Below are 25594 nucleotides of genomic sequence, written 5' to 3'. Positions count from 1 at the left end.
TTCTGTCCATTAATCCCCAAAGAAAAAAGGTTTCAGTTGTACATTAGTCTTTAAAATCTTCTGAATTTAATTTCAATCTTCTGAATTTAAATTTAATAAATTAGTATATTTATTTGTATCCAAACTTTTTGGCTTTTTTACATGTCCACCATATATTATAAAATGTCCCTTCATGTTGTTCACATTTCCAGCAAAGATTCAAAGTACCTTTATACATTCTAGACAATTTCTCTGGCGACAAGTACCAACAATACACCATTTTATAAAAATTTTCTTTAAGGCTAGAACATGATTTCAATCCTTTCAACCACATATTTTCCCATTGATCCACTTGTATATTGTAGCCAAAATTTTTAGCCCATTTTATCATGCATTCTTTCACTACTTCTTCTTCTGTCTCATATTTCAGCAAAAGTTTATACATTTTAGCAATAATATGTTCATCATTTGTACATAACTCTAACTTAGTCTTGCACTGTTCAAAACCATAAAATCTTTTATATACTTTAAACCTTTCTGATAATTGTACATAAGAAAACCATTGACAAGTATATCCTTCTGTGGTCAGATCTTCTCTTGATTTTATTTTACAATCCCCTTGAGAAAATTCTAGTACCTCATAAGTTAACCATTTATGTTTACTTATTATTTCTCATCTATAAAATGCTTCTTGTGCTGAGAGCCACAAATGTGTATTTGGACACAACATAGATTTATATTTATTCCATACTCTAAGAATGGCCTGCCTGATATAATGAGTTTTGAAATCTACCTTAGCTTTGTCATACCATAGATACCCATGCCACCCAAATCTCAGATCATGTCCTTCTAACTCCAATAGCCTTCTATTTCTTAACACCTATTCTTTCATCCAAGCTAAACAGCAGGTAGCAAAGTATAATTACAAATGTGGTAGACCCAATCCTCCTCTTTCGTTTGCATCTTGTAATATCTTCTATTTAATTTTTTTTTTTTAATTCTCCTGCAATACAAATTTAGATATATCGTTCTGCCATTCTTTAAATGGTACATCGGTTGTCAAAACAGGTATTATTTGAAACGGAAGTAACATTCTTGCTGACACATTCATCTTAATCACAGAAATTCTCCCCAACATTAACAATTGTATTTTATCCCATCTTAATATATCTTTTTTAACTTCATTCCATGTCTTAACATAGTTATTTTGAAATAACATACAATTCATATTTGTCATAGTAATACCCAGGTATTTTATCTTCTTCTCAATCTTAAAGCTCATTTTATTCATCAGTTCTGTTTGATCTTGTATCTTCATGTTTTTTGTTAGTATCTTTGTCTTCTGTTTATTAATCCTGAAACCTACTAGGTTTCAAGCAGGTTTGTGCTTTTCCAAATTCTTTTAATTTACCTATTAAAAGTTCAATTCCCTTTAAAGGCTCTGCAAAAACCAAAACCAAGTCATCCACAAAAGCTCTTAACTTATATGACTGTTTTTAAATCTTTATGCCCACAATCCTTTCATCTTGTCTTATGTCACTATTCAATATTTCAAGGACTAAAATAAACAGAAGAGGAGACAATGGGCAACCTTGTCTTGTTCCTTTTTATATCTCACATGGTTTGGTTAAATCTCCATTAATAATTTATTTGTGCCGTCTGTGAAGTATAAATCAATTTCACTCATATTATAAAATTCTCTCCAAAATTTGTATCTTCCAGAACTTTAAACGAGAAAGTCCAGGCCAGGTTGTCAAAAGCTGTCTCTGCATCTAAAAAGATAAATGCAGCTTGTTTTTCATTATGTTGTTCCAAATATTCCAAAATATCCGACACACTTCTAACATTGTCCCACATCCCAAGTTTTTGAGTGAGATAGGCTTAAATTGTCAATTGTTCTGGTGTTAATGAAGATTTTCCTCCCTTTTTCCAATGCCCTTAAGAGCAGCCTTTCTGTGTAATATCTATTAAGCTTTCCTACCATTCCACTAGAAGGAAGTCAAGTGTAATGGTATGTGGGAAAGCCACAGCCAGAGGAATGGTTGGATAAGAGGCAGCTTAGCCCACAGCAGGAATGTGAATATGGCAAACGTTTCAGAAGGGACTCTCTCTAGTTTCTTGGGATGTAAAGGCAATGGGGGAGAAATGTACTTTCAGACTTGCAATATTGATGTCAGCCTTGTGAGGTAGTCCAGACAGAAAGCATGTCAAGATGAACTAATTCTACTTTATTATAAGATTACATTAACAGAATCTTGCAAGTCTGAAAATACATTTCTTCCCCATCACCTTTACAGCCAGAGAAACAATCTTCTAGAGTTCTTTAAATGGTCAGTAGTAAGGAGAGTGTAACGATCTGCCACCCGCTGCTCCCAAGTCCAGTAACTTTCCTTGCAACCAATATTGATTCAAAAGGAAGTTCATTTATTGAGAACAAGTGTACAGTTCCAAAGCATTGCTAAGACTAAGCCCCTGCGCGCCAAAAACTGTTTTTTCTCCTTTTTCCCTCCTTCACCCCCCTTGCTTCCTTACTCTCCTGATTCTCCCCCTGGTATGGCCTTGAGCATTCCAGCGCCTGTGATAAGAAGCCCTCTGCCTCTAACGGTGCTACACCTATTTACCCGCCATTCCCCCACCACCTTTTACAATGGCAGAACCGCAGCATGCAAAAAGCAACTACCAACTAGCCAACAGTAAATTCTACTATAAAATCTTGCGAGGATTCTGACAGAGAGTTTGCATCCTTAGAAGAGACAAATTTTAACAATGTAAAATAAAAATTATTTTATTAAAATCAATTTAATCTACCAATCTGTATTTTATACCAATAAAACTTTTTTTTAATTCTTTATCTTGTCTTAAGTATTTCATAAGGTACTGAAAATCAAAATGTAGCCAGGTTTGGGTACAAAGGGGTTTTATACATTTATAAATAAGTATAAATATTAAGGGGACACAGTGGCGCAGCGGCTTAATGATGCTGAAAGTTGCTGGCCAGAAATGGTCGACACTTCAGCGGTTCAAGCCCAGCTCCATGTGGCAGAGTGAGCTCCTGTCTCATCCCTAGCTTCTGCCAACCCAGCAGTTCGAAAGCATCTGCGAGTAGATAAATGGGTACTCTGATCCTGGTGGGAGGAAAAACACTAGCGGCACCTTTCACGGGAGACGGGACCAGTTGCTGGTAATGCAAAAGCCACGCACGCCCGAAAAAAGGTGTGAAGCAACGGAAACCCTGCCTCCTGCACTCGCCAGCTGGGCTCCGCTCTAGGAAGGAGGCAGTGGCAAACCACTTCCGAAATACCTTGCCGTGAAAACTGCAGGGACAGTTTTGCTGCAGAATCGGTCACGATTGAGTGCAGATAAAAAATAAAAAAAAATTAAAAAAAATAAATATTATGTACCCATTATGGAGATAATTCAGTCATTTTTTTTTTCAACAGATGTATACTTTCTAGGCATATAGCTCCATGAACAGAAAGGACTGTTCACAAAACTCCTGGAGAAAGTAAATACCTGAGCAAGGGCCTCCTGCTTCTGTGGAAAGGACCAATGAACCAATGGCCCATTAATTTTATCTATTTACAGGCATATGGATCAAGGCTGTTACTTTTAGTGAAGCCAATCAAAACTTTCTCATATGTTGTACTGTCTTAAAATTCTTCTACAAGAAGTTTCATTGAAATAAAGCTCATAAATATTAATTCACCTTATTAATATTAATTAAGCTTTTTTTGGAGATGGGGTTTCATTACTTTTCAAATGAAACGTTGATGTGGAATGTAATTATCCTGTATTCTATTCATGTATTTGTTGTAGGCACAGAAGGAGCTGTATTTGAGCATTCTGTGGAAACCCCCCATATCAGAGCTGAACCTTCTCAAGACCTCAAGTAGGTGCCTTAAAAGCAGTTTTTGGATATTATGTTGCAAAATGATTGGGCAAGAGAAGTTTCAGGTTTTTTTATTGCATTCACCAGGACAGTTGAATCCTATTTGTATTCCTTGCACATAAATAATTGTCCCTGGGATGTGGTCAAATGGAGGACATTATTCATTATGTCCTTTAGTCCCCCATTTATGATGGCCAAACTATTGATGGTGAGTGAACTTAAGGGCTCAGATCAGATAATTGAATTGTCTTCTTCCAGATGTGTTTCCAACTGTTAGTAGTCAGGTTGCTATTTTTGCTTTGTTGACATTTAAACTTTTTTCAAAAAATTAGATTCTTACCTGTAGTCCTCATTTGATCCAATCTTCTTATATCTTGTACTCTTTTTACTGTTTTAAAAATGTTATTGTTATTTTGCTTTATTATATCTTATGCTATATTACAAGGTTATGACCTATGGTTACAACAATAAATTTATTTTCTTTCTTGCACATAAATAATAGTGTAAATATTTAACCTACAAATGAAACATGATTGATTGATTATGTGTCATCAAGTCAGTATCAGTTCTTAGCAATCACATAGATTGTTTCCAGAATAATCTGTCCCTGATCTAGTACTTCAGGTCTTCCAACAGTGTATCCATCCCTCCTGTAATTGAGTCCATTCACCTTGATGCTGATGACTTCTCAAAAGAGTTATGTTTTCTCGTGTGTCCAAATATGGTAATTTGAGCATGGTCATTTCTCCTATGAGTGAGAACTTGGGAATAATTTGTTCTATGAACAAATAAAATGTAAAGCTTCTAGAAAAGCTTGCTTATTTATTTAGTTAGCTAGTTACCAAATTTATAAGGTTTCTCATCTATCCAGTGAATGAATGAATGAATGAATGAATGAATGAATGAATGAATGAATGAATGATCTATCTATCTATCTATCTATCTATCTATCTATCTATCTATCTATCTATCTATTTTATACGGCTGTTCTACTATCCCATGAAACTCGAGGCAGTGACCAAAAAGAAAAAGAAAACATCAACAATCATAAACTACAAAAAACCCAAGTTCTATAGAGTAGGCATCATGACAGAGAAGACAAGGGGACACAAAGTATGCCTACTCTGCCAAATATGGTGAGATGGGCAGAAACCATCAGGGAGAGATGGTCCTGCAAGTAACCTGACCCTATGCCATGCACAGCTTTAAAAGTGAACACCAGCACCTTGAATTGAACCTGAAAGTCTATTGGGAGCCAGTGCAGTTCACATAGCAGTGGTGGTATGTGGGCATACTGTGGTGCACCCAATACTGCATGTGTCACTGCATTCCGGACCAGCTGAAGCTTCCAAATGCTTTCAAGGCCAGCCCATGTACAGCACATTGTAGTAATCCAATCAGGAGGTAACTAAGGCATGAGTGACCATGAGCAGTGCCTTGTCATCTGGGAATTGGCACAACAGAAATACAATTTGTGAAAAGACCTTCCTGGCCATCATTGCCACCTGCTCCTCAACCAGGAGCCACAAGTCCAGGAGGATCTCCAGACTGCACACCACTGTGTGTGTATGTATATATGTATACAGTTTACAACAATAAAAACTAACACAAAATTAAAAAATAAAAGAATACAAAGCAAAAATAGGTGCAGAAAAGGAAAGAGAAAAAATAGAAAAGAAAGAAAAAATAAGAAAATAGTAAAGAAAAAAAAAGAAATATATAGAGAAGTGACTTCCCCCTTCATCACAAGTATAAACAATTTCAGTAACTTATCACCTTCTCTTAAAATACAACAAATGATCTCTCCTTCTCATATCCCATCTCTTATCTATAAACAAATCCATAAAATCTCATCATTCCAGTCCTGATGTCAGCAAAAGTCCATTAAGGGTTACCAGAGATAACAACATATCTGTGATGGAATGGACTTATGAAGGCCATGCTGAGGAAGATAAGTGTGTTCTTAGCCCCCAATAGGAGTATGGGAAGTTCAAGAAGATGAGGCTGGCACCTCCCTAAGGAATTCACAGTGTTGTGGCTGGCTGGATTGGGAACTTGGGTTCAGTCTGGAGAGATTCTGTCTTGAGGTGGAAGCTAATAAACGCAACAGAACTGTATTTGCATTGTCTCATGGAGTTCTTTGGGCTGAAACTGACAACATCTATTTTAATCTTGATCAAATAAACCAACTTTGTATTCCTTCCTTTTAATTCTAACAATGTTGATCTTTAGTCTCTTCAAATAATATCCAAGAACTTAATTTCTTTTCATTTTTTCTTGTCTCGTCTCACAAAATTCTTCAAAGCTTTGACAAGCCTCTTTTGTAAATCCAGTATAGAAAAATTATCCAGGTCAGTCTCTTGGTTTGTCATTTGTATATCCCTTTTATTATGAAATCAGCCGGTTTCTTTTGTATGTCCAGTGTAGCATCTTTTTTCCATATGATTCTTGTAGCCTGTCATTTTTAAATCCACTTTCAAATCTGTCTCAATCATGTCTGGTAACACTTGTTCCTCTTCCATAACTTCTTTTAAACACAGTTTATCTCTAGAGGCAGGCTCTTAAAATTAACTTCTGGGTCCATTGTTCAAAAATATTCTTCAGTATGTTCAATGCTAAAATATTTTGCTTCATTCAGCTTTAGTTAGTCAAGTTTGAATGTTCTACTCCTTTAATTGTAATCTTTAGTTCCTTCTAGTTCCCTCTAGTGGCCAATTATTAAAATCTAATCTTGTTTTTTTTTAAAAAAAATCAGAACAAAAGCATTTTCCCATGGGAAGGATTCTTTATAATTAATTCCAAAATCTTTCTAAAATCAAAGTTTTAATCACCCATTTGCTGTTTATTCCAAAAATCCTTTTTTTAAAAGTCTTTAAACTTGTATTTAAAACTTCTTTCACTAAGGATTGAAGGAAACTTACCCAGTGCTATAAACCCAGTCAATGCAAAGTTCCTAATAGCTGAAAAGCAGCCAACAAGCAATTTCCAAAAGTGATTAGAAAAGGAAGTATGTGAACCCAGTGTCCTTTTAAAGGTGTTGACTGTGGTTTGAGCAAAATGACTATTCCCACATCCCCCAGAGCTCTAAAGATGCCGGAGATCACTGTCTTGCAGTCTCCTCATGGGGAACAACTGTCTGGAGCACTTGTGAAGGATCTCAAGTCCTCCCCTTATCTGGAGAGGAATTACAAAGAGCCAGTCTACTCGCCAACTCTTCATTTCACCACAGTTGCTGGTTTCACTTTTTGTGGAGCTATCTTCAGTTCACCATTTCTTCCTCAGAAGTCCACACATTTAAGAGCCATTTCCAGAGCTTCAGGAAACTTCATACTATTTGTTCTGCTGTTGTTTTTATGGGGATTTTATGTTACATTTTGATTATTATTCTATAATGTTTTTTGTGCTGTTTTTTATTATATATGTTTTAACTGCACTGTATACCATTCAGATAACCAAGTAACTGGGTGGTTTAAAGCTAAATAATTAATAGAAGGGAAGATTGTTAAGTTGAGTTTATTGAGCATTGCTTGTGCCCTACAGAACCAAGGTCTTGTTCTTATTATGAGCTATTTCAGGATGTGTAAGCTAAAAATGTCAGTAGAAGGTTAGACATGCTGAGGTTTCTCCTTGAAAAGGGAACTTGCTTTTTGTATTTTTTTTTCTTGAGCCATATTCATTATTCATTTGTATTTCCAAAGTTATTCAAAGACCACAAATGAAAAACAACTCACTGCTGAAGTCCATAGAATAATATGTCTTTAGGACTACTACTGAGACCCTGTATGCTATCCCCAAAATACAATAAATATGGGAATAAAAACTAAAATATAAAATCCTCAAAACTGATGTGGTACTCTAAGTCCAACTGAGATTTTTAAACAATTACAGTGGCCTCTCAATCACAGCCTTTTGTAAAGTATAGATCTGACATTACTGCTGAGTCCTAATCAATATTTTTCAGAAAATGTCAAAGATACTAAATGCAAGACTTGAACAAATGGTTGTATCTCATTTTAAAGTTCCACATCAAGTCCATCTCCAAAGACATGGTAATGCAGTTTTCAGTTTCTATATTTGATTCTCTCTCTCTTTGTTAGTGTTGTTTGGCATTTCATACACATACACATCATACACATCACATCACATCCAAGGAATGAAGATCAGTGTGAACTTACTAATTTGCTTCTACTTTCCCAAATTTTGCTTAGTAGCATTCAGAAAAAAAATAAAGATACCCAAAGATGGGTATATTTAAATAATTGCTTCTGAGGATTTTTCAAGAAAATTTGCAGAATAAACAGTTAAGTTGAATAAAACCATGCATGAAAGATTTATCTATCCTTAGAAGATTAAACAATTGGACTACTCAGATTTTTTAAGAATGATCATGTATAACAGAAATGTACCATTGCTTGAAATGATATGAATCCACATGATGAATGCACTGTCCTAAAGCAGATTAACTACAGTATAGCTGTTATAGGGCATTATTTTTTATTACTTACCTAGAAATCAAGAAGGATCTAGGAAGACAGACTAGAGCAAAAGGAATGGGGAGACACCCAAAATAACAGGAACAGACATATTGCTATAATTCCTGAATCCAGATGAATGACCATAAACCAAGGGCTGGGACAGATGCATTCACAGCTTGTCCTATGCACACTGGCCCAAGACTAATAAGTTTACAATGTAATAGACTAAACCAAATTGCTTCAAAGAACATTATAAAAAAGGAATAGATGACCACCAGAATTGGGGTCCAAAGCTGTGTTCAGTTACAATAATGTTCCTTGATCAAATAAAACATGGAGAGAAGGCAAGTAAAACATGAGTTTACCAAAACAAGTTTGCTAAAGAAAACTTGGATCATCTGGAGCTTTCATGAAATTGTCACAATTATCCATCTTCATTGCATGCTAAAAGATCCACCTGGATACAGCCTTTTAAAGGATACACTCCCTTCCTGGATTTCTAAGTGGCAACAATGACCTCTAAGCTAATACAATTTCTCCTACTGCCTGTGATAGTCTGGACTATGTGACATTTCCAACCAAAAAAAATAAATAAATTACAAACATATCCCCTATATTTATATTAATAATGCTTGTCTCACCTTCCCTTGAAATTTTACAACCTGATGAAATTGATTTTTAGCTGTTTTGTCAGTAGATGGAGTGGAACAAAGGAATGGCCTTGAGGGACAGAAGGAAGAGCTGCTTCTAACAACAGTCAGTCATTCAGTCTGTGTGTGTCAATTCTGATTAGATTTGCCAGTTTGATATTCAAAGAGTACTTGAACTGATTTGAACTTGGCATTCCAGAAGGGATGGGAAGTTTGATATGATTCAAAATTCTAGATTGGGAAAAGATTTGTCCATAGGCTATAATAAGTAAAATGCAAAATATCTGAAGCTGGAATGGTATCCCCTTTAGAGGACATTAATCTTGTAAAGTTGCAGCTTCAAGGGTTTAGCCAAAATGTGTGTTTTTTTTTCAAATATCACCCCATATGTCTTCATTTAGTGCAGAGAGAATAGGGCTGTAGAAAGAACCCCACCAGAAGTCTCCAAATTTTATAATGCATAGGAAAGAGCATATAGTGAAGTTGGCTGAAACAACACAGTGTTGTTCAACTTCTACTCCAACTTCTAAATGCAAACTTTCAAAACCTGTCTTAAAAACTAAGTTCTTATTTTTCTGAGTTACCAGGAGGGCTAGCATAGCTGATTTGCAAGGATCCTGATCAAGACTCTCTTAATCTTATCCAAACTCAGTTGTATCACAGTTGTGGCTTGCTGGCAATGTCTGTGTTAGTTAATTAGCAGGGTCAGCAGAGACAGGCTCAGAAGGTGAGGAACATTTCCACAAAACCAGGCAGGCTGTGGAGAAAGATGCTAGTACAGTACAAGTGGCATTCATAGTCCTGCTGTCACTACCACTACCCTTTCTTAAAAGCAGTCAACAGAACAATGCAAGCTTGACATATATCCACTTACCATAATATGAAGTGACTTCAACCTGCTGCAGTCATGCAGATTATAAAAATAAGGTTTGATCCCAAAGTGTATACCAAACCGGTTCCATACTCTGAGTCCTGAGTTGAATTCTTATTTATGCTGGCAGGGACAGCATAGAAGAAGAGTAGGCTTTCACTGGCACAAGAAAAAGCAAATGTGAGGCACATGGCTGGCCACATTAAAGAATTGAGAGTTGATAAAGTGAATGAAGTAATGTCAGCCTTGCCAACTGAAAAGAGTTCTGATAGGCAGAGAGTTCAGTGAGGTGAGAAAGCCTTTTGGCTGGTGGCTGCTCCGTTAGTGTCAGAGAGCCCATCACACCATTCATTCTCATGAGGAATTGAAACAACAACATTGTATATCTGTCTGGTAGGATCTCTGAAGCAGCAGAAAGGCTATTGAATCTTCAGTTCAGCAAGATTCTAATAGATACTGACCCAACAAATTACATTTGTCTTCTGAATCCAATGCCCATTTCAGTTCATTAATCTATGTTAAATGGGTGATTAATCAATGTTAATTGAACTGAATCTCCAAACTGAACCTTGCATAGCCGTGTGATTTGAGTCAACTGTAAAATTTACTGCAATGCTGTGTTCACAGCTGAGGTTGTTTAATGTGCAATTATTTCAGAAGCATGTAATGAAATCCTATAGTCAAAAATATGTCTCAAGATGACCAAAGAATTGCAATGATATTTTATAGAAGTTTAAGTTTAAGTCTATTGCTATTAGTTTTTTCTATTAACTTTTCCTAGCAAAATTGGTTAATCCCCCAACACACAGCACTGTGAATGACAAGTTTAAAAATGAAGGTTTAATTCATCATTTGAGCACTGACAGCTTTTTTCATAAAAGATTTTTATTGCCATCTTCTCTCAAAAAAAAAAAAAAAAGACTACAGCTCAATTGACTACAGTCTAAGCCTCCAAAACACTGGTTCTAATGGTGGTAATGTGCCATTAAAACCAATATTTTAAGAACAGTTATTCAATATTACCTTTTAAGTTACTTATTCAGGGACAATATGTTGCATATACAATAAGGTACCCATTAGGACTGAATATTTTCTAAGGCATTTGTAGCTATGTGTGGAAATCTATGCTATCAATCACCTCCCTAATAAGAAAGGTAAATTGCTTTGCTGTTGTTCTGTGCCTTTGGGAGAACTCAAAGATCAAATTTAATAGCTTTTTTCCCCTGTCATCGTCAAGGCTATTGTGCCATTGACTGTAAGCTAATGCTGAAAGCCAACACTCAGCATAATGAGATGAAAAAAAATTGATCAGGCAGTGCAAAGTTGGTATGAAGTTTAATCCTCATCTGTCTCAAAAATACAATAATGAGTAGCAGCAGTAGTAGTAGTAAGACTGTAAATGCATGGCTCTAATAAGAACTTTTCTTTACAAAGAATAAGAAAGAGCATTACCATAGCAATTTCCCCTCCACTAAAAAATTCCGAACATTATTGAATTCAGCTGCTGGGAGGACGGAGAAAAACTAAGAAAAGGGTCAACAAAATAAATTATATAGTGCATATTTGGGTTTTAAGTTAATATAAACTTATCAAGAACTTGTAATTTTTTAATATGACAGAAAGGAAAAATGACTAACTACATGACTGGGCCATAATCATATTAACTATATTTAATTAATTTTGTTTTATTAATGTAAATTATATCAGCAACTTTAGTTTTTCTCACTCACACAGTTCTTGACCCTGAAATATTCTGCAGAAGACAGGGAAGAAGTTTCTTTAAATAGTCCACTAAACATGTAATACTTAGACTAGTTATTATTCAGCCTACTGTTTCATGGGACCTAGGTAACGTTCTAAGGATTACATGGAGTGGGGGGAGATGATACATTTCACCATGAAGAAAGGACAAGGCTGAAATAGGATACACAATTATAATTTATTTGCCCTGACTTAGGATTCATGGAGAAGGAGCTATGAGGACCTCATAAGGGGCAAAGCCGGATAGTTAAACCACTCAAATGCCAATTGCTCCAAATTAGTTCAGAACGATAAAAAATCCTTAGTGTTTACTAATCACTGAAAGTGTAACAGTGAATTTCATACAAAGAAGGCCGACATCTTCCTGAAGCCAAACATGGCTCACAGATGCTATTTTTGCAGTTGTTCTACCTTTGCTGAATGTTGCCTGTAGTTGCTAAAGGGCTTGTCTCTTCCTGTAGTCTCCTCCTGGCTGCTTAAAGGACAGGAGAAGCTGCAGAGGAATGAACTGCAGAGTCAGATACTGATAGAAAAGTTACATAGTTAAGATGGAAAGTTGAGAAGAGAGTTTGGAGTAAATTTGTCTAAAGATCCATTTAACTTAAGAAGGTAGTTGGCTTGGGACTGGCAGCCGTTACAGTTTCTTACAATAACTCAGTGACAGTTCCAGAAGTTCCTGAGATGCTGTTTTATCTTGAAATTTCATCCCTACTTTGAGAATTCAGCCATCATTGCTTGCCCCTGCCCTTCATTTCACTGCCTATCTAGACCTGTTAACATCAAAGTACTGGAGTTAATTATTTTTCTGTGGCTCCTACTAGACTAAAACGAACAAGCTACACCAAAAGTAATAGTGTGCTCCATTTAATTAAAGTTTAGCCTTCAGATGTCTCAGTTAATGAGATATTTAAGATTGATAATAAGGTGACTGTTACATCTTATTTCTCACAAAATAAGGTGATAAAAATATGTTCAGTAGCTATATATTTGATGCCAAAATAACTTGGCTTGGAGGCTGGGATGGCAAATAGTTTTTGCAGTTCCGAGAGCCAGAAAAAGTCACATGGGGTGGTGAGAGACTGTAGTCTGGAAAAGAAAAGCAGACAAGGAAGATGCTCTTGACCCTTTTCTGACCCCATATATCTCGCCCACAAGTCCCACCATTGGTTGCTTTTCCTTTAGAAAACATGCTCCAGATTTCCAGGGGAGAAGAAAACAGCTGCGAAAAATGAAGCAAGAAGAAAAGCAGTAGGCGGGGGGACGGGGAATCAAGCACCCTTTTCCCCTGGGTTAGATGTCTGAAACAGAAAGATGGAGGACTCACCAAAGCATCTTTCACACTTAACAGTCAGTTTTATTGTTAAATTTTTATAATCCCAGATCCCCATCAGTATATCTGTTTTCTACAAAGGAAGGCAGGGAGGCAGGAAGGAAAGAAGGGAGGGAGGGAGGAGCAAGGAAGGAAGGGATTTAGAAAAAAGGGGGGAGAGAAATAATGGTCTTAAGTGGGAAGCCAGTTTCCTTACCTTACCTGAGATGTTTTGCCAATATCTCCAGGGACACGTCTGTCCTTTAATCAGAGAAGAATGTTCCCCATCTCCTCCTTAACAGTCATGTTAATAAATATAGTCTGTGTTCATTAACACATGTAGGCACATAACACTTCTGTACTTATTCTCACCCTCATACATCTATTTTCACATATTGGGCTGCCATATAGGTTCTATAACATTTTCTATAACATATAACCTGTCTGATAAGGCTTCCCTCCATCCACTCCCACATGCAACAATTAAGCTCTATAAAACTTCCATCAGCCCTACTGGGGTTATATAAAAGTTTTAGTGAAAGAAAAGCAGATTACATATTTTTTGTGAGGAATCACAGATATGAAGGGATTAGACTTCCTCTTCCTAGTCATGAGCTCCCAAAACGCTGCCTGATCAGTAGGTTTTTGAAAAGCTTCTGATATCAGTTGGCCTGACTGTAGTGAAGTGCAGGAAAAATGTCATGTCCTTGATCAGAGAGAAGTTTTCAATTCTGGGACAAGCTACTTGAGGAACCTTCATGGGCTAGACATTTTCCATTCCTGCTCTGGCTTCTTCCAGCAGAATCAAGGCTACATCTGGTTTGAGTTCACTTTCAAGGCCCAGTGATAAATTATTCGACAATCTTGAATTATTTCTTATTATTCATGATTAATCCTTTCTTACATAGCTGAAACACAGTGCAAAAATTAGAGATTTGTCCTGCTTTTCAGTTTTGCTTGGACAGGCTCTCAGGATTCAAAATAGCCCTTTATGTTACTCAAGCTGCTCGCTTTGGACAGGATGCCAGGACCATTCTTTGTACTATTTATGCTAAAAATATAAATATGAGTGGCATTGCTTTTTGTTGATTTTCAATGCCAATGTATGTAAAAAGAATCAACCAAATATCATCTGGCATTTTGCAAGTCGAAGTGTCACCCCAACTTAAGTGAAACTTAAATAATGATCATAAAAGACCTCCAGTTTTGGTTTCAGAGAAGAGTTGATGTTTCTTTTGAGCTAAATTTGGCTCATATATTTTTGCCAATTGAACTGTGACTGACAAAGGCTTAACTTTTCCCCAAGCATTGGAACTACTGGTGCTCCACTGTAGACAAGTGGATGAATGTTTCCTGTTTCTTGTTCATGTTCCAATTAATTGGGGATTAATAGATTCTTTTTAATGAAATACATCAAGATATTTTGCAGCTTTACTGCCATCCTTCCATTTCTTTGGGCAAAATAATATGTTGATTTGCCAATCCTGAAGTTGGCTGTGCTAAACCTTACTAAAAGATATTCCAGAATTTGGTGAGGGGGTCAGAGTTCATCTATGAAAATTGCAACAGTTACCATATCAGAGGACAGCATTCCCCCAAACAGTTGTCTAGGGGAGCCTGATCAATCTTTCTGAGAGCATGTACAGAATTACCAAAAATTGCTGGCAGAAATATGAACCCCTGGCACAAGAGGAGATATCAGAATTTGCCTTTCTTTGTGTAACATTACCAATGGAGGATGTCGCCTATAAAAATCACAAGAGATTTTGTGCATCTTTCCAATCCAATTAGTTTAGAAATGACAGATTAAAGCATTAAAGAAACAGAACGTCAGTTATAAATGTTAGTTTTCAAATCTGCTGAGTTCTTGAACCTCCAACTTCTTATACACTCTGTGATTTCTGTGGGGGGTGCATATTATGGCAAGCTAATTCCATACCACATGAACCTACCTGTGGAGTTACCAGGAGCTGAGTTTGACTCAAGGATCGCTACTTTTTTATCTTGACCTGACGTCCCTTTTAAAATAGTTTTAAGGTTTTCCTAAAGTGTTTAGCCATGAACAACTGCATCAACCTTCATGCAAATCAGGGGTACATGAACACTTTGCATGGTTTCCTAACTGATTTGGTCTGGGAGGATCTCTAAGAGGACCTTTTTATGAGGCTGACTTTTGCTATACCCTCTCCTAAGACACATGGCAGAATTTGTTTTTCTAACTGCACATCTAAATCAAACTCAGCCCCTGACCTGCAGCACTGACAAGGTACTACTGCCATAATGCATGTTCTCCCCACACAGCTCTCCAACTGACACTAAAGGGTAATGGTGTCTTCAGAACTGGAATATTGTTGATTACAGTTTCAGCCTGACCTGCAACACAGAAATAATTGCAAAGGAAAATATGGCTGGGCTGCAATATTTCTGAGTTTTCTTTTGACTGTTTCACACAATTCCCTTAAAACCCTATATGTATGCGTCCATTAATTTGTAGGAGTCTCATTTGCTCATCTCCAGCTTCTTCAGGCACACCTACTACAGATGGCATATGCATTGGTTTGAACTTTAAGAGGATGGGACTTGTGCTTCTGTGCATGTTCCCTGGCATCTATCTGAATAAGGCCTCCAAAGCCAAGTGCAATACAACCCAGCAAATAATTCAGCAGTTCTCTTTGAAGGTGCAACTGTTCACCTGATCTTGAATACCTGATCCCCTTTGTGAACATTTATAACTGTCTATTACCTGGGGTGTTGCAGAAGAGGTAACATTAGTCCTTCTAAATGCTTATTTGAAATGATCTTCTCACGAGTTTAGAAACTGTTATCTATACCAAGCATGGGCCAATCGAATTTTAGTGCTTTCAAGTCCCATTGATTTCAGTAGAAAGTTAAGCAGCTTCTTAAATCTCTGACTAAAATCAATGGACTTTAAATGCCTGAAACATCGGCTGGATGATGCCCATCATTTTCCCTAACACTTCCAACTTAACATTAATAGCTTTGAATTCAAAAGAAAACTTTTTTTTCTTTCATATATTGTCTTTCTTACCTATATAGCCAGGGGTAATTTTATTTTAAACCACATTTATTTTAAATTTCATGAGGATCAGAGAAGCACATATAAAATATGGTCCATTTCATCATACAATAACATACCAGCTTGTTGCCTGAGGAGAAGAAATAAAAAAGTGGAGTTTGTAGAAGTGAACTAAAAATCATGATGTCTAGAAATTTCTTTTTGAAAGAAAAGTGGTTCTTAAATGATATCTGTTAAAAATAGAATTTTCCTGCAGTTTAAACCTTTATTCCTTCCTTAAGAAGATGCTACAGTCATTACATAAATCACAGTTCTGCAAAGGATCTGTATAAGACAAATGGTAAATATTTCTAAATTTTATTCATAAGAAATTATATGAGACAAGCTAATGCTAAAAACAGAGCTTAAATAAAGTTATTTGTATTAAACCTAACTTGAAACATAGTCAAATAAAATAAGGGTAAATCCACAAATGGCAGACAATTTTTAATTATATTTCCAGCTCTGATTTAGTATTTTCTGTTTCATAACAATCCTGCATGTATCGTATAGCAAGGAAGCATGTCTACAAATATTCATGTCCCCAGCTAGACGTGGTGGCATCAATATGATAAAATAAAATGTGACAATGATGAATTGCAAGCTCCACCCTTTCCTACTTGTGTCATCCCATCATCCACAAGTACATTAGGAACAGAGCTGCAACACACGCTTTGCCACTTGTCCCACCCCTGCGGACCTCCCCCCATCTACCATGTAGATGAAAGACCACTTAGAAAGATGACCATAACAATAAAACATAAATGATTACAAAGAAATCTCAGTCATCAATCATTGTAAAATAATGGCATTATTTATGCAAATAGAGACGTAAATCCATAACAGATTTTGATAAGGAACCCTGCAAAAAAATGATGTGGGTGTTGAAACTATTGGGTAAGAAATGTTTGTATCAGCCAATATCAGGCTATACTTATTTGCTTATTAGCAATTTTCACATTATTTCTTTCTTGGAACTCTATATTCATTACCTTTCTGCCATTATTCAAAGCACTCATGCTGACAATGAACATTACGACCGTAAAGACAGATATCTATAGGACAGATTTTGTACTGTGGTTTCTGGCAGGCCTATCAGATGGATCTTTAAAGTACCTAAATTTCAGCCTCCTGATTTGGAGGAAGCAAATCCATTTCTCATAGGGCCCACAGTAGCTTCAGGGTTATCATAAGCTTCCCTTTTACTAGGGTGGTAATTATATGCTGGCTGCTAAAAAGTTAATGAGCATGGCCCATACAAGGGTCACTTTCATAAGCAACAATTGCACAAGCTGCAGCTGTCACCTAGACATGGTTCTAAAACAGCACTTGCTCCCTTCAACCATCTCTTTTACCTGAAACTATTCGTTATAGATCAATGTTGAGTCCTGATATGCAAAATGAATGAATTGAAATAAAATAGACATCATTCTAGAAAGAACAGTCTTGAACTCTACAAAGTATGAACTGAGATTCAAAAGAATTTTCAGTGCAATCAGGAACATTCTAGGTATTTTCCAGAACACAGAGATACCAATGGACATTTTATTTCCATTGTTGTGTTGGAGAATAAAATACCAAGCTGCTGGGCAATGAGTAGGACATGTGATCTTTTAATATCTTTTTTCTAAATTCCCTTGCTTCCCTCATTTCCCCCACCCCCTCCCCATTTCCTAGGCTTGAATCACCCACGAGATCTTTGATAATGGAAGCTCCAAAAGGAATACAAGTGAGCGCAGCTGCGGGGGACCTGAAAGCCACTTGTAGGAAAGAGCTGCACCTGCAGTCTACAGAAGGGGAGGTAAGCTTTATCAGAGAACCATATTCATCTCGTGAAACCTCATGCATGTTTCTTTGGAAGCTAGTCCACTGTATGGTGTTTAGAACTGAAGCCTTAAATTATTTTTTATTGCTCTCGGATTGCACTAAAGTCCATATCACACGTGTAAGTTGTAACTCTTCAACTAACAAGATAATCATCATCTATTCCCATTACGTGAACTAAGCCACATACTCCTTAACCAATCTAGGTTCTCCAACCAAGTTCTTCTATTTTCAAGTTTTGACTCCCCCATAGCATGAATTTAACACAATCATAAAAATCAAACCAAAGTTGGATTGCACACTAACTGTAATAATCATTAGCTGTTCAGCTTAACGTTCCTAGTTTTCACTATAACGCCAATGGTTGTAAGGGATGGTGGTGTGGATGATAGGGCTGGTGGGTATGTTTTATCTCCTCTCTGGCTTTTATTACTCAACTAATCTTTTACTAACTACCCAACGATGGTCCTCCACTAATAGATGGAAATTCACCTTTGCAAGATTTTTCAAATAAGCAGTCTCATTTTCCAGCAGTCTAAATTCTCATCAGTAGCTCATAAATTGCAGTCCTTTCCTACGTGTTTTAAATGAGCAAGAAAGGGAATCGGAGGCAGGGTTGTGGGAATTACATATTGCCTTCTCACTTTCAGTGCACTTTTCAAACTTCATTATGCTGATGGACACTAATGTAGGAGTATAATTGCTACATTTGTAAGGGAAATATGCATAATCTCTTCCCTAAGTGGAACTGATGAACGGGCCACAGTTAAATCAGCATCACGAAAGAGATAGCGTCGTATGCTTTTCATTTTTCAGAGCTCAAACTCTAATGTCCTTATGGACTACACCAGCCTTCTGCTCTCTTTCAATATTTAACCATCAGCAGAAACTTTGTATGGCATCAAAAATAAGGACAGCTTGGATTGTACAAAGAAAGGCATTCTTGCCAGCCACTACATTGCCATAAAGTCCTGTTGTTTTCTATAGACAAATGCAAGAGTCATTGACAACAGTTATGTTGCAGGAAATACTTAAACACTGAAGCATGACTGCCTCTTTCAGCATAGTCGCGTGGCAACCATGATTTCATAGCAGCAACTTTATAATTAGCCTAAACTTCATAAAAAGCAACAATTTAAAAAACCAGGTTGGATTACTTGCTTCTAGATCCTTAAGGACAAGCATGCATACCATTAGTCAACAGATTTTATGCCAATAAAATTATACTTTTTGGTAGGACTGTGCAACATTTTGAGTTTTTTTGCAAAAAGGTGCTTGGGAAGGTGGAAGGGTACAAATAGTACGCCTGCCTGCAACGTTCTAAGGCAGCCACATATTTTGCAAGGATCACCATTGCTTTAGAGAATGGCATGCAGACCTAGGTATCTACTTTAGAGGACTTTGCTCAAACCATTTTCAGAGGGCTTGGTCCATGGAGCTTCTGGCTTCAGCTGTTACCAGGGAGACTCCCTACACAGCTAATTAGAGATCTGCCTTTGTTGTCAGAGGGTCCCATAAACATCCCTAGCAATACCCAAGTACACATTTCTTCCATTAGAACTTATTTTAGGAAGCTAGCATTAGTAAAAGCTGATGCAATTGTCTTTTGCAATGATCACCTGACAACACTAGCTTTATTTATCAATGATAGGAAGCAGGCTTTATGTATGTTCAGAGATGGACCAGGCAGAGCAGATCCTGACTGGGCCAGGCATGGGTCTCCTTCTCCATGCATTTGGGAAATGGGAAAGAGGCTGGTACTGCTATTTTATAATTACTGAATTCCATTCTGAACTGGAACACAGAGAAGAGCATCCAGGTGAGGTCTCTTTTAGAGAACCCAATAATATATTTCTCAATATGAAGTCCTGCAGAATAAACTGAAAATTAAAACCTCTTCATTTTCTTCCTTCCTTTCTTTTTTTTTTTCCTAGATATTTTTAAATGCGGACTCAATCCGACTAGGGAATCTACCCCTGGGGTCTTTTCCCTCATCTTCCTCACCAAGTTCATCAGCAACAAGACAGACTATCTATGAGCTCTGTGTTTGTCCCAATGGCAAACTCTACCTTTCTCCTGCAGGAGCAGGTTCCACATGTCAGTCCAGTGGCAACATCTGCTTGTGGAGCTGAAAAGACACCAGAATCCTTCTTTTCCTCCTCCTCCTCCTCACACCAGAATAGCCTTTTTGTTACTGTCCCTCTGCTTCACAGTTCTGCTTGATTTCCCTCGTTTGATCATGAAGCTCCAAGCAGCCTCTTGGATCTCTTCCAGTGCAAGCAAGGGGCAAAATACAGCCTTCTCTTCTGGCTTATGGAGCTCCAAGATGGAAGAGAGAAGGCCTAATAAAATGGTTGTCTTCACCAGGGAATCTGGATCTTCGTATCACTTTTTGTCCAAAAGGGAGAAATACATAGGTGCCTTGGCTATATATGAAGTGAAGCACATTGTTTTAGAATTTTTTTGGGCAGGAACTGTAAATGAGAAACTGCACATATATACATAACTATATAGAGATAAATATAATACTATAAAAATTGGCCCAGAATCTAAAGTTGAGATGAATTGGTATGACAAATAACTCTACTGTCTGAAAGCACAATTTTCATACACCCATCACTTTTGGATGTAAACTTTTATCCCAGAATTTTAAGACTTCAAAGCATTGTGTAACACATTACTAAACAAGTAAAATTCAATTTCACATTTTAAACAACAAGAGACAGAATCCCTCCCTGAGTGCTGATCTTTTTTTTTTTTTTCCTTCCCTTCAGGGCATTGTTACTATTTGTCTCCTTCACACAGGTTTTGTGAGTTAGGTGCACATTTTATGAATCATCAGAAATGTTACCTATTCAGACCTTTTATTTTTGTGCTGATCTTGAATGATTTGTTTGTGCATGTGAAGTAACATTTAACAACAGTATTCCTCTCAGTCATTTGTATGCATCTAATGCTGCCACACTGTTAAAGAAAAGTGAGTCTGTTGACCTGATGGCCCATTGAGCAAGTTACAGATATGATTAATACATTTTGTTTCTCAAAAAACAAACAAGCCCTAATACAGTGTTGTCCAAACTTGGCCACTTTAAGATGAGTGGACTTCAACTCCCAGAATCCCATGGCTGGCTGGGGAATTCTGGGAGTTGAAGTCCACTCATCTTAAAGTGGCCAAGTTTGGATAACACTGCCCTAATATATGATGGTGTCTAAAGATGGAGGAAAGATTAGGTCACTGAGGGTATTTCCACAATGAATAACTGAACGATCACTTAGATACATTACCCAAAATATAGTGACTTATAATGAGAAAAAGCCATGTCCTCCTGAAAGTTTTACATGAGATTTCCTTCATTTCTCTTTCATTACAGCAAAGAAGGCAAATCTATGCACATCTAAATATTCCTTTGATTGAAACAAACAAAAAAGTAATGCCAGAGTTCCTAAGGAAGTAGTGGAGTGGAATGCAGTAGTTTCATATTAACAAAGCCATTTGATTACAAGGTTTGGGAATGAATATTATATAGAACAAATGCCCTGACAGACAGTTGGAATGTTAACGTTTTGATTTTCAGCTGTGATCATGCTATTTCAAAATATAATGGCTAAGATAACTTAAGGTAGTCCACAGTTGTAACGTTTCTTTCCTTCTTCTTTCCATCCCTCATCCCTTAATATCCTAAAAATCTTTCTAAAGAGTCACAGGAAACTCCTGTCAATGCGGAATGCAGCAAGGCATGGGGTGGTGGCTGTGGTGGAGCAGAACAACCCCAAATTCGTTGCTCAGTTTTAGACCATTATCTCTCCACCAGCAGCTCTCACAATTACTCCTTGAGTAATTTCACATTACTCAAGGAGACCACCAATCTCCTCTGAGAAATGTTGGTGGTGGTGAGGAAGTCTTTCCTCTTCTGAGTGTCCCTACATACATATGTCAACTAGATATTAAAAGAAAAAAAAAGTAATAAACAGATTGATATTATGTAGACCCCCTCAAGTATATATTTACAGAACATACTCATTGGACATTACAAAAAACAAAAGTTTTCATGGAAACTGAATGCCAAAAGCCGTGTCAGTGAGATGCAGTAGGTGATCTATAAGTTACTGAAGAATAAAAGTATAATAAACATATACATTACTGTGTAAGGAATAGGAGCAATGACAAAGAAGCTGCTTTCTGATCTTGATTCAAGGGATGAAAGAAAAAGGATACTGAATCAATGTTCCAACAAAGCTATTTGAAAGTAACAAGCAGCCTTCATATGTGCAAGGAATCCATAGTCTCCCATTGTATGAATAAATTGTGACAATGCACTTCTTGTTTTAAGCTAACCGGATAGGGAAGTATTGTTTGTTTCAATTATACTTTCAGAACAAACCAGAATTAAAAACTATTGTTGATCCAAACATATTCTCACCATAGTTTAAACAAACCATGGTATGTGGGACATATAAAGTCAAGGGGAAAACCTCTGATCTTCTCATTGGTAGGGGAGGGGAGGAATGAAAATATGAAACCTGAAATTAGCTGCCTCTCTTTCACCTAACGAGAAGCCATGATTTTCTATCGTATTAAGACTGAGCACCCTTTTTTAAAAATAAGGTCCTTACATAGTCTTACTGCATTAAAAAATGGTGGGTAGTTGCCATATGTGAGAATACCCTCATGCTCTCCCAAAATGTCCAGCAAGAATACAAACATTTGATTCCCTGGAAATGAATTTCACTCCCATACCCACTATATACATATAGCCTTAATTTTGTAATTATTTAAAATAAAAAGTTTAGGGTGTTCGAATCCTTTCAGCTAAGCTGTGAAAACTTTCTAATAAATGAAATGTCTTTCATAGATTCTATTTTGCCCACAGGCCATATTGTTAATTTTAAACTGCCAAATGGACAGCCCAGAAATAATGAATATGGGTATAAAATACTGTAAATACTCCCCCCTTTCCTCTTCTTTTCTTAGGCGATCCAAAGTAAGCTGGAGAGCAGATAAGTCCCTCTTCTCTTTCTCCTGTGTTCAGAGAAAGAAAAGCTTACAACTAGAACCAAATTATTTAGGAGACCTTGTGGCTTAGGCACAGAGCCAGGTCATCGGTTCCGAAGCTGAGCCCCAAGTTTCTGGATTCGGTTTGTTTATATTCTATACTCCTATGTCCCTATATTATATATACCATATTCCTCTTACAGGGAGCCCCTATAAACCTAGCAGTTTGTGCCCTTCTGAACATTTGCACTTGTGGAACCTAAGGAATTCAAATTGAGGGCCTTAAATTCCCACCACAACTTCTGAATAAGGTGGTGGTGTTTTTTTTCTGATATACCACTCATAACAATATTTTTTTAAAAATCTGCCTCCACTGATACCATTTTAACAAGGGCAGGCTTAATGCCGCTACTTTATTCCCTAACAAATGCCTCTTCTCACAGTGTTCAACCATTAGATTGCCACTTCTTCAGCATCTAACTATGTGTCAAGATGGGCCATCTGTAGCTTTTTGTCACAGGATATTCCCACAACTACATACAAAAAAAGTGAAAACTTGATTTGTGGACATAGGGTTTAGTGGACCACATTAAAACCATTACAGAGATGTCACTTTCTAAAATCATAAGGTAATAACGTAGGAATTGCTAGTAATAGATAAAACTTCACACTACTCTTGTAGGATTGCAATACAATAGAAAATACTGGGAGAAATACAAACAGTATTGTTTTGATTTTTTTTTCCAGGATAATTCAGATTAGTCGAGTCATCTCTAAGTCAGATATATGATTTCACTTTTGATGCAGTGGGTTTGAACAAAGACTTTCTTCCTGTGTCTGAATTGGATTTCAATCCGTTTGGCAGTAAGACTAGATTTATGTTGTACCAATGTTGAATTCATGCAGATAGTTATGAAATACAAACTATAAGAGTTGGGAGCAATCTTTAGAGGTGCCATTTCAGGTTGCCTGAGTGTTTTGGATGAAATCAGGGTTCAAAAATTTGCTCATTAATATATTTAAGGTTAATCCCCCCTGCCAAAAATCCCATGTGATGTTAAAATAAAGTTTATTTTTTTATAATCATTAATAACCAGAATATTATTCCTGAGGAACCACTAAATAAGTGCAGGAAAGACGGCCCTGACTGAATTGTATCTCAACCTGTTTTCTTTAGAAATAAGAGGTTTTAATGAATTCTCCTCTGTGTCTATATTGCAGTTGTGTTCTGCTAAATAATTGTTACATAGCACTCAATATGTAACTCAATTCTCACAGCATTCAATGGACCTCCATGCAAGAACTTAGAAATTAGAACACAATATAATGCTAAAGTTTTAATTTTTCAGAATCGAGATTCCTAAACCTTTTAATGCAGCTGCACTTTTTTTTTTATTTGGTTGCCCACATCTTAGTCCCATATTGTGACAAAGAAATACATTTTTCTTGCAAAGCTTCTACCACTTTGCATATACATGGCTTCTAATATCTGCTTCTTATAAACTTATTAATACATTCCAGGAGTGTATTAATAATAATAGTTTATTAAATTTATATGCTGCCTGATTCCCAGTGACTTTGAAGTACTCCAATCTGCATGTAGGACAATTCACACTGAAGCAAAAGAATTACTAAACAGAATGTCCTTCGTATTTTTAGCTTAGAGTTATTGTAGGAGGAGAGATGTGTTAGTCTACCGTAGCCTAAAATCAGGGGGAGTCACGACAGTTTATGCCTATCAATAAAATGTATAAGTCTGAAAAAGTGCTGTCAGACTTCTTCTGATTTTTAACTTCCAGCTGTATACTTTGTAGGACCAGGGGGCTGAAAATGATGGTGTGGAGTGGCTGAATGGTGCAGAGAGAGATTATTACTTTCTTGAGGGAATAGAAAGATAAGGAATGAACACCTTGATGGATAATTCAAATACAAGAGGTTTCTAGAAGTCTATTGCAACCTAACAAGAAATTGGCTCTTCACTCATCTGTCACTTGGCTTCTGATCTTCCTCCTTCAAAGTGTGACCTAGACTACTAAGCTTAGGGTCCCTGTGCTGCAAGCTTTCCTAGGATATTTCTGCCTACCACTTGGCTACCACTGATACCAGACAAAATCTGGTCTCCAAAAGAAGTAAATGGAGACACGCCAAAATGGCTAGATAGGAAATAGTATGCAGTGGTCAGGGTTGCCTGGGGGGTCAAATAAGTCAAGATGGCAGCTGTGACCCTGCAATCAAAGCCTGCATCCTTTTTAGATGCACGGCACATGGGATATCCAGAAAAAAAAGGCAAGGTTTCGACAGGGCGGCAGTAGTCACCATCATGACTTTTTTTGCCTCACCTAGTAGAGACCCCTTGTAGCAGCTCTGAATAGGCAGAAAATGTAGAGGAAAATGACTTTGATGGAAATATGCTTTAGCCCCTTCCAGCTAGTCAACAGAGCCTGCATATCTCCATCAAGGTCATCTTCCTTACTCTCTACAGCAGTGTTTCTCAACCTTGACAACTTTAAGAGGTGTGGACTTCAACTCCCAGAACTCCCCAGCTAGCACGGTGGCTGGGCTTAAAGTTGTCAAGGCCAAGAAACACTGCTCTACAGACAAGTAGGAGATTAGTGTTTGAATGAAACTATAGGCTGAAGCATCTTTAAAAAAAAAAAAGTTAAGTTTTATAAGAGTTTTTATTTTATAAGAGGAAGGAATGTAAATGTGAACTTGGGTGCTTTGATTTCAATTGATTGATGATTTGTGATTTGTTTCAATTAAGGCA

General features: G+C 36.9%; 1 protein-coding gene across 2 annotated transcripts in view; it reads left to right on the top strand.

Moving 5' to 3' along the window:
- The window catches only part of SGCZ (sarcoglycan zeta), a 201225-nt gene extending 181127 nt beyond the window's left edge, over nucleotides 1–20098 (top strand). For both annotated transcript variants that reach the window (XM_088131119.1, XM_088131110.1), the window contains 3 exons: nucleotides 3796–3868; nucleotides 17688–17811; nucleotides 19769–20098. In XM_088131119.1, the coding sequence (XP_087987245.1) occupies nucleotides 3796–3868; nucleotides 17688–17811; nucleotides 19769–19966 (395 nt within the window). In that variant the 3' untranslated portion in view covers nucleotides 19967–20098. The remainder of the gene's footprint in view (nucleotides 1–3795; nucleotides 3869–17687; nucleotides 17812–19768) is intronic.
- Nucleotides 20099–25594: the final 5496 nt, after the last annotated feature.

Source organism: Python bivittatus, unplaced genomic scaffold (assembly GCF_059951505.1).
Source record: "Python bivittatus isolate LINGU-HERP-01145 unplaced genomic scaffold, Pbiv_v1 ctg000070_np1212, whole genome shotgun sequence".
Classification (NCBI taxonomy): domain Eukaryota; kingdom Metazoa; phylum Chordata; class Lepidosauria; order Squamata; family Pythonidae; genus Python; species Python bivittatus.
The sequence above is the reverse complement of the archived record's forward strand: the minus strand, read 5'-3'. Positions and strand labels throughout refer to the sequence as shown.